At 43.6% G+C, this 9752-nt stretch overlaps 6 protein-coding genes across 6 annotated transcripts in view; 2 read left to right on the forward strand and 4 right to left on the reverse strand.

Annotated features, from left to right (window-relative positions):
- Positions 1–643: 643 nt before the first annotated feature.
- MCYG_06120 (conserved hypothetical protein) lies at positions 644–1283 on the reverse strand (the record flags this gene model as incomplete). The annotated part of the gene is made up of 2 exons (XM_002846205.1): positions 644–1087; positions 1173–1283. 2 exons carry the CDS (start codon positions 1281–1283, stop codon positions 644–646), a joined length of 555 nt encoding a protein of 184 aa, XP_002846251.1.
- Positions 1284–2318: 1035 nt separating this feature from the next.
- Positions 2319–2760, forward strand: MCYG_06121 (uncharacterized protein; the record flags this gene model as incomplete). Its single annotated transcript, XM_002846206.1, has 2 exons — positions 2319–2526; positions 2633–2760. The coding sequence occupies 2 exons, from the start codon at positions 2319–2321 to the stop codon at positions 2758–2760; spliced, it is 336 nt and encodes a 111-aa protein (XP_002846252.1).
- Positions 2761–3099: 339 nt separating this feature from the next.
- MCYG_06122 (conserved hypothetical protein) lies at positions 3100–4022 on the reverse strand (the record flags this gene model as incomplete). Its single annotated transcript, XM_002846207.1, has 3 exons — positions 3100–3349; positions 3429–3810; positions 3887–4022. 3 exons carry the CDS (start codon positions 4020–4022, stop codon positions 3100–3102), a joined length of 768 nt encoding a protein of 255 aa, XP_002846253.1.
- A 1034-nt stretch (positions 4023–5056) lies between these two features.
- MCYG_06123 (mitochondrial phosphate carrier protein 2) lies at positions 5057–6583 on the reverse strand (the record flags this gene model as incomplete). Its single annotated transcript, XM_002846208.1, has 6 exons — positions 5057–5120; positions 5187–5206; positions 5275–5620; positions 5693–5946; positions 6011–6175; positions 6320–6583. 6 exons carry the CDS (start codon positions 6581–6583, stop codon positions 5057–5059), a joined length of 1113 nt encoding a protein of 370 aa, XP_002846254.1.
- A 400-nt stretch (positions 6584–6983) lies between these two features.
- On the forward strand, positions 6984–8378 carry MCYG_06124 (WD repeat protein; the record flags this gene model as incomplete). Its single annotated transcript, XM_002846209.1, has 1 exon — positions 6984–8378. The coding sequence occupies one exon, from the start codon at positions 6984–6986 to the stop codon at positions 8376–8378; it is 1395 nt and encodes a 464-aa protein (XP_002846255.1).
- Positions 8379–8976: 598 nt separating this feature from the next.
- The window catches only part of MCYG_06125 (FAD binding domain-containing protein), a gene marked incomplete at both ends in the record, with an annotated part of 1610 nt that continues 834 nt past the window's right edge, over positions 8977–9752 (reverse strand). Inside the window, 3 exons of the mRNA XM_002846210.1 lie at positions 8977–8999; positions 9155–9268; positions 9415–9679. Of these exons, the coding sequence (XP_002846256.1) occupies positions 8977–8999; positions 9155–9268; positions 9415–9679 (402 nt within the window). The remainder of the gene's footprint in view (positions 9000–9154; positions 9269–9414; positions 9680–9752) is intronic.

The following is a 9752-nucleotide window of genomic DNA, read 5'->3' on the forward strand; positions in this document are numbered from 1 at the left end:
TGGTTTGACTTTTTGTTTTACTTTGACATCCTGCGATACGCCCATGCTACCTACGAATGTTGATAATGACACACCCCTCTTATATATATAATATCAATGCTCTCAAGGTGTTTCTAGCGTCTTCACATTTACCATATATAAATGTCTCACTCACTTTTATAACATTTAAGTTTACTAACTAGTTAGCTGTATAACTAATCACTGTCCACCTGGCACTCAACAATCGCATTGCATATATCTATTGGGTGATTGTGGTCTGCTAGGTAACCTATCCCCAGGTGCCTGTGGCCATTGGCTGGCTGGCTCTTGAAGAAATACCAGCTTTATATCTGGGTTTCGAAACAGCTCCCTTTATTGGGTAAAATACTTTTCAGACATAACAATATTTAGGCTCGTGATATATATTGTTGAAAACCCCTTTCTATAGCCCCCTATATCGTCACTGGCTCATGCCACATTTACAACTTGTACTAGTTGATTACAGTCAGCACTGGATATGCGGCTAACTACTGCTTATGATGAATATGCTTCAAAGCTCGTTGTCTAAGGGCTCTTTAACACTCTATACAGGAAATTGAGGAGCTAGTAGCTACCATACAATTAAGGGTATAATTTTACAGGTAGAAATGGCTATCAGTTACAATTAGGCAGGTCGTCTTTTGACAAACTGCTCCAAATCTTCCCTAGTAGCAACACCCAGAACGAATTTACGGCTAGCATCAGTAACCACTGCAAAGTCCTGTTTTTGTCTGTTTTCACCCATTCCCAAAGACGGATATAGCCTTCCATCAAAGAACATCTCTAGATCCTCTAGAGGGGTATCCATCGTTATTACTTGGTAAACACGGCCTTTCCGCCGAAATTTCAACATCGCCTTCTCAACAGGGTCAGACTCAGACACTGTGCCCGCCTTTAAGAGTGATTTTAGCCGTGGTATGGAGAGGTAGCCAAGAAGAGAGCGGGAATCTGACGATATGACTGTCAAATGGGTGTAATCGCGCTCATAGGCTGAAAGCAGAGCAGTAGATATTAGAGCATGAGGGGATGTAGAGAGCGCCAGTGGAGGATCAAGGTCTTCGACGGTAGCCTATAGTATAGTTAATATTAATAGTCAGACCGGGAGATGAAAAGTAAGCAGGAGGTGCAGTGCAGTAGATGAAAATAGCACATACCCCTCTATATTTATCAGACCACCCACTCGGAGGAGTAGTGGAGTAAGGAGCACTGTGGGTAGGGATCCTTTCGCGCTCATACGCTTGACTCGCAGAGGTGTACGATGTCATCTTTACTGTAAGATGCGAATATTGCAGCTGTCCACCAGGTTAAAGAACTTCAATTGAATGCACAGGGGGGAATGTAGGTAGGGAAGTAATATCGGAGGCAGTTAGAAAGGTAAAATTGCAGTTACTTGTGCCTAACGCCAGTGAGTATTGGGCTTTAAAATGATTCTGGAAGCCGAAATCCCGACCCATAGCGGAATTGTCCAGGTGGATGCCCGGGGTTGTTCGGAGCACCTGTATTTCCGTGCCGATAGCGTCCGGGTCCACGGCCACTCTGGAACCCTCCCGAGGCCCCGAAGTCTCTGTGGGTCGGTCATGTGCCAACACGGTAAACATGTTTCCGGCGATGCACCATCATCCACTCTCAACTACCAGACGACATGGCTGATTTTGGCTTCTCCTAGCCAAAGGGAAAAAATAAAAATAACTGTTAAATAAAAGAGGTGATTTCGCGCCTACAGTGTTCGCTTAGCTAAATAGTGTTAGTGCAGATTGATCAATCGTTGCCCTGTGCCAACAAGGACAAAACTGCGGAATTTATATTATTAGAGTGGGAACAGGATGTGGTTGTCTGGGAATGGTACAATAGATGATCTCTTCTGCTGCATGATACTGTCAATGCCTAGCGGACCTGATCCCCAACTTAAGTCAATATGATCGCCAATAAAGAGCACCACCCTTCAAGCGTGGTCTTAAAGGCCTGTGACTAAATCCTTTTGGAACGCCTTCCACCCAAACATCGATATGGAGGTCCATGCTGCCGGCCTTAACCCCATAGCCCACAAATCAATGTGTCTTTGGCTGCCATCTCTTCAACCAGTTTGGATCCATAGCCCAACATGTGCTGCTCGCTACCGAATACCCTACTCCAGTGCCGGCAGGCATTGAGCCTGGTGTTGGTGCTGTTGTTTCCCTCGCTTTCTAAATGGTATTCCGGTCAATTGAGCCGTCTGTGGAACCAAACAAAAATGAAAACAGTGTCAACGGGGGCTCTAGTGTGTGCGGTATCTTTTGCCATCCAAGTCGCGAAGTAATATGATGTCACCGCCATATTCGACTCGTAATGTGGAATTCTGCCGCAGCCCCAATGCTGATGAAGTTATTGATTATACTACTATTGATGATATGTCTTCTGCTCTCCGCAATAAAGGAGTTCGGCTCGACCGTATCGTCATGCCTATCGGGATTTCCGCTTTAATGCATCCCAGTCGTATTATTATTAAAGCCAGACGGTGTGTATTTGCAAGTTAGTGCCGAGCCGCCATCTATATTTCTAGATCGATAACACCGTCCCCAGGTGCTAGGCTGAGGTCAGAGGGAGTATCATATTTCCTATTGTTAGAGTAATCCAGAACAGCTTACCACAGCTGGAGAATGGATTAATCAAGGGGAAATGAACGGTTATATCGATCAAGTGCTCGGGTTTGGTGAGGTTATGGAAGCGTTTGGGATGATGCAATGTGATAAAGGAACTAGTTAAGTGAAAAAATTATCGTTCGCAAATACCTCCGCATATAGAGCCGTGAGAGGTCTCCTAGGATATGCGAATCCTTGATCAACAACACAGTTGTACTCTATCAGAGCAAAAGGCCAGATCTGTAGGCACTGGGAATAATCACTATATTACCTCATTTATCCGTTTGATATTTATCAGTGTTCTTTTATACATTCTTATTACTATCAATAACATATTTATATTTAGTCCCTTCCAGCAGGTTGATTTTTAACCCATTAATTCAAGCGTCTCAAACTTATAGTAATCTTTATATATTCTATTATTAAATAGGTAACTTCGAAATATAAAAAGCGGCTGAAAATTCTATCTGTATCCAGCCATTGGGCATTTCGGTGTACTCGCTTCGCGATTAAATCCTTCATTGTTTATCCCCGTACCACTCCGCGGAGTAATTACCATTTCTCCATTTTTGTCGATCTGCCGGAACATTTCCATGGGGTCTTGCCATACCTCAATTGATTGAATCTGGAGCTTGTCATTCACTCTCGCAACAACCAATCCCTCAATATCGATGACGCCGTTATGTGCTCGAACAGTTACTGTATCCCCTTTTCTTTATTGTTCCACCATCATATTAGTTGACTTTCTGTAGGAAAAACCGGAGTTGCCTTTAATTACTATAGAAAACTTACTCGTTTTCCGCAGAATAATCATGGGCCATCCGTCCCCAATGCCTCCATTTGAATACCACGACTGGTGGTCCGCTATACACCTCTAACACTTCCCACGCAAATGTCGGCATCATCCTTTTGAAGGTTTTGTGGCTCTTTGCAAAGTCCGATTGCTTAGGATCATAATATGCGTTTGGCGATATAATAGCGTTATACGTGCCAACCGCAAGCATATGACTTGGAGGTTGCTTTGGTCCACCATTCACTGAGAAAACGTAAGATTTTTGGTCAACCGTTCGCCAATCAGCAAAATCCGGTTTAAAAGATGCTTCAATTTCCCAGTTCTTCACAAGATTTTCGACTAAATTGGGGAGACTGCCAGCTTCGTGATTCATTTTCTTCCCTGCAGTAATGTTGCTTATTAATACTTTTCTTCAAGTTTAAGGATAATTTGTTGAGCATAAATAATGTACACATACCTGCCTCGTATGCTTTGCGTGTTTTCGAGTAATCTGGGGCTCGCCCGTACCTCCATTTGATATCATCTTTAAGAACGGCATTAGGGTCTAGGACATAGTCAGGGAGTGCCCTAGCGGCGTCTTCTGGTCTGGACATATTGACCGGTAATAGCACGAAGTGGTTGTATAGCCGGACACACTTGAAGTGGGTATGAAAATACATGTAATCCGGAAGGGAACGTAGGGTATTTATACCAGTAGTGGGTTGGTCACAAGCTCGGAGGATCCGTCTCTCTGTCCCTTCGTCATATCTGTCAAATTTCGGAGCCAACATATTACTGCAACCTGGGAGGAAAATTATGGGCCCCGGGAACGGTACCCTGCACCTATAAACAGCATGGGGACAAGCCCCTCACCAAAAACGTGTCGCTGGGATGGATAAGGGTCGACCCATCCCGCCTGTCCGCGGCTTCGAAGGAACAAATCCCTTGCGTTCAATGTAAATTGGGGGCTCCGCTTTCCGTACTCCGTAACTTGTCCGTGGTGCCTCGTAATCGATCCTTGTGACTATATTCCGAACCATAAGGAATGCCTTCAATGGAAACAGTTTTGTATGGCTCACAACTATTTTTTACCGGAGATGGCGAATTATAGGGGATTTATGGCTCTTTGCAATCTCCTCTCAATTGAGATTATTAATTGGTGCCCAGCTCCTCCAAGCCATGCTTGCGGGCGGCTAGGGTAATAGTATGTGGCCCCGTGTTAAGATATAACTGGACCCAGAACTGAAAGGCCAAGACCAAAATGGTTCAGTCGAAGCACAATCATATATATCTCATATTCGGGGACATGGAACCAGGGCCATATATATATATGCACACACATACACAAACTGGATAAAATATAAGGCAGAGAGTAGTTAGTCTGTATATAAGCTTCCAAACTGCTGGCTGCTGCCCCGCTACGTGGTCAAACAATTACAAAGTCGTTATTGGAATTAACAATAAGATTACACCAGGACCCACAAATCACATTCTGGAAAAACTATATATAACTACTAAATTTAAAGTAAACCTGAGCTGGTGGCAATAGTTATAGAACACCTCGCTATTGGGACGCGGGTTATAAGCTCAGAGTTGAGTGCGATCACAATAGCAAGAGCTATTATGATTTCTACCACTGTTTATAAAGCTATTTGACGGGTGTTGGACCACCCGTAGTCGGCAGACCCATAATAATCTTGAACGAGTCGTAGCTGTATAACAAAATATTGTTAGTATTCTGTGTATCAGACCTTGGTATATTTCTTTTTTGAACTTACATCATCCATTGAAGGCCAGTCTAGTGTGTAGAAGGCTATTTTAGCGAACATTCAAACCACCAATCACTCTAGGTGGGGGGATACATACCAGAGTTCCAACCATTACAATCCTGACGGGGAGTCCATTCCATAACCCCATGAATCCAATTTGTTTATAGATGCGCCCCGTAGCTATGCCGAAGGCTTCACCAGGTAAACGGCTGGCATTAAGTTTACTAACCATCACATCTGCTGGGTGGGATACGACTGCGCAGAGAATGCCAGCCACATAACCCCCAGCAAATGCGACAGCTGTTTGCGCCCCTTTGTTATAGTCTGATTTTTGACCAGGAAGGTAGTTGTATATCATCTCCACTACCTTCTCAAAGGAGGCAAACTTCATCATCGTGTATGGAATTTGTCTACCCCAAAGAGGGTAGAGTCCTTTGTATAGCCTATAAAAGTTGTCATTCGCATTAGCTAGTACAATTACCTCCTATGGTAGAGCCTGGTTTAAATAAACCTACCCAGATACACCCTCCTTTGCAGTAACATGCGAGATGGCGGGAAATGTCCCTCTTGCGAATGGTGGGATAGTAGTCTGCATTCGGACCTTTACTGCTTCAAAGGGGCAGAGGGCGATATCCGCAATAAATTCTGCCGTCGCACTTGCTGCAAGGTAAATTGGGGTCTTCCAACGGCTAGCAATGTCCTCCCCTAGAATGTCGGAGTAGTATTTCTTAAAGAACTCATATCCGCCATATTTGAACGCTCCTTGAGCCTAAAAGTTGAATTAAAACCTTGGGCCATGACGAAATTTTCGTAGAATCACGTATGCAGCATACCGAATAGCCAAAGAATGTTGGCCCCCAGCCTGTATAAATTCCACGAATACCTTCAGCACGACCAATTTTACTCCAAGCATCAATGATACCTTTGTACATTGTGGAGTCGACCTGGAGTCGGCATTTTGCTAGATCCATGGGTGTTACAGCAGCATGCGTTAAACCCTAGGGTAAATAGTTGCAATAGTTAGCTCTCATATCCAAAGTAAATGCTGGGCTTTTCGAGAAAGAATGGGATTGATAATTTATTATGCATAACAAATCGGAAATAAACCAGAATCTAGACTTAGTCGATGAGTGTTTACGTACGCAGGCAAGCATGCCGCCTGTTATACAAGAGGCATAATATTTTCCAGAATAAAGCTCAATTCTGCCAGCAGGCCCTGGACCTTTTGGAACACCTTGTTGGGAAGACTCAGCTCGTCGCTTGATATCTTCTGCAACACTCCATGCAGGGAACGGTCCCTGATAATTTGTTATAACTCTGGAGGTCTCATAGCTCCCTCCCTTCGAAACAGCGTCCTGTAGAGCATTGCTGCCTACAAGTAAGCCGGCAGGGAATATAGAAGGCATGCTGTGGGATCAGAGCGCTAGATAAATTACCCCAAGATTGTTAACAGTTTGACCATAATAATTACTTATACTATACGGACAGAAAGTAAATATATAGAACTCACCCTATAGAGATGAAACACAGCTAATGGTGAAAAAAACATCAATTGAACTCGAAGATGCCTTGTGAATTAGTTATAAATATATTGAATTATATAGATGAAGATAATCCATAATCTATACACTCGGAAGCAACGGAAAGAAGTATTTGATCAAACGATAAGTATGACGTACTTGTGTAACGTGATTCAGTAGTTAGTGGCTAGTTATCTGCACGTGATATATATAGAGAGATAATTAACAGTTATTAACTAATTAATTTATATCATTCTTTTCTACTCTTCAAGGAGACCAGTTTAGCATGGCGTCTTGTAAGGTAGAAATATTACATCTTGCAGACCTCACGCCCGCACCGCAAGAGCGACTATGGCATTCTTCCCCCCACCCGCAGCTCCCAATTATTGCGACCTGTGGTGCGGATAAAATCATTCGCATTTACTCACTCCTAAACTTCACATTAATTTCTTCGATATCCGGTGGCCATAAGCGGAGCGTCCGCAGTTCAGCATGGAAGCCCAATTCTCGGGAAGAAATTGTACTAGCGACTGCAAGTTTTGATGCAACTGTCGGCATATGGAAACGATGGGATCGTTTACTAGATAACTCAACTGGTATACCACATATTCCTGGCGCAGTCGATAGTGGAATGGATAAAATATTTGCTACAGGGGATGAAAATGAGGAAAGCGATGACTGGACATTTGCTGTCCTTCTTGATGGACATGATAGCGAGGTTAAATCCGTTTCATGGTCATCCTCCGGCTCCCTTTTGGCAACATGCTCTCGTGATAAATCGATATGGATATGGGAAGATCTAGAGGATGGCGAGAGCAATTTTGAAACCATCGCCGTGCTACAGGACCACCAGGGCGACGTGAAATGTGTTTCCTGGCATCCAGAGGATGATTGTCTCGCAAGTGGAGGCTACGACAATACTATTCGACTATGGAGAGAAGATATAGATGACTGGAGCCAAGTCGCCTGTCTAAATGGCCATGAAGGCACTGTGTGGTCTGTTGACTGGGAGGCACCAGCGTGCTCCCGGGTGGTTTCCGACAGTAATAAGGAAAATAACGCCCTTGACACATCTGACATACTTCGCACTGAAGGGGAACTATCACCAATGATAGACACTAACCTACGTGCGCCACGGCTAGCATCTTGCTCAGATGACAAAACCGTTCGTATTTGGAGAAAATTGTCAGCACCGTCAACATTCCCAATACCACAGGACTCTATACCAGGTACTATCCGAACACGCTCTATTGAAGAGACATGGGTCCAGGAGAGTGTTCTGCCAGGTGAGCACGACTTATCTATATATTCAGTTTCTTGGAGTAAGAGATCTGGCCTTCTAGCCTCTACCGGTGCGGATGGGAAGATAGTGATATATGGCGAGCGACCAAAGCTGAGCCACCTTCATGGTGACTCGGGTGAGCTCCCGGTCCCTTCTAATAAAGGAGCTATTTCAATTGAGAATATACAAGTCACGAACACTCTTGCAATTGAGACGGAGTGGCATATACTGTCAACAATCGAGGCAGCTCATGGTATCCACGAAGTCAACCATGTATGCTGGGCAAAAAGAGGCAATCCAGATTCGAGGCTAGACGGACGTCTAAACCAGCAGGAAGAAATCCTTCTAAGCACGGGTGATAACGGGATAGTTAGAGCCTGGGAGGTAGTGAAAAGATAATGTCCACAGTGAGGAATGGCTAGTTTCCCTGTTGGCAGATATACCTCTTTCATAATATTGCAGTTAGCAGAATAAATTTTAGGAAGTGATGAAGAAGCCGAATGAAGTCTCATGCTTCACCACATTAGTGGTTTAATTTCCCAATCTTTCCGCTTATATGAATAACCCTGTTGACTTCGAGTATATATTATAGTAAAAGGTGTCTAGAGTCCTATTAGAGCGATACCATTACATTATTACCCTCCAAAGATCTGTTAGACTAATCTTAGAAGTACTGGCTGATGAGGCATCTGGAACTCAGCCTGCCTTTAGAGATCCATTACATATAATAATTTAAATGAAGGGAATGCTATTAATATTAATATTACAGCTGGGTAGCATTTGATAGAGCTGGAAGCTTAACGGCCCGGATCAACGACATGAATCCTTCTGCTAAAATTGGAAATAGGTAGAATCCGCTTTACACATACTGCCAAAACTAGCATATAGAGACAAGTTAAAAATATAACTACGGACTTGAACAACATCTGCTACTCGCGCATTTGCTAATCTCGCTGAGAACTCAACTAGCTTAACTATCCTGTACAATTAATACTCATTAACCTTCCACACCCTCACCGACTGTAAAATGAAAAGGAAAAGAAAACTAAATAACAATCATCTCTCGGTGGTCTTAATTATCTGTATCCTCCTCCTTATCTTCTATATCAAGTTTGCACCCATCAAGGCAACCTTTCCGAAATAGACCATATGGGTTATGCTCCCTGCTTACTTACTCTCTGAATTACCTTCAAATTTCCTCCACATATCCTTCAAACAGTTTTCCCCACAGTAACTCAAGTACCGATACCGATGATTTGTTCCATTCTTAATGTCAAAAGTGTCGATCTCTTTGGTCTCGCGTGTTAATTTCTCACAGATCTCATGATGTCTGAATTGATAAGAGGCTCCGTAGCACCCAAGCCAAAAGGAGTTTCACCCTCATGGTGGCCTTATATCGGTAGCATAGGCTGAAGGACAAGTGACTAGAACATACCCTTGATATTGGTGGCCTTAGAAGTAATAGTTTCTTTATAGCTATCATATACGACGTTAAGTGTGGTTAGGTTGTTCTTGATGGCCATAGTGCCAAAGTTCTGACGTTTATTCTTGATGCTGGCTTTCATCACACGCATCTTTAAGCGTACGAACTTCGCAGGTGTTCCAGAAAGCTCAGATGGGCTTGAAGGAAGACCAACGCTGGAGCCATTTTGTCTTGTTTCCCGGAGCCTTTGCGTAAACAAGGCGGACACGGATAACCTCTACTCAGAGTTGATGGGTATAGGTAAAACAAGTAATGGGGCCAGCAGCATTTATATCGTCGTATGCCATACC

This window comes from Microsporum canis, genomic scaffold (genome assembly GCF_000151145.1).
Source record: "Microsporum canis CBS 113480 supercont1.5 genomic scaffold, whole genome shotgun sequence".
NCBI lineage: Eukaryota > Fungi > Ascomycota > Eurotiomycetes > Onygenales > Arthrodermataceae > Microsporum > Microsporum canis.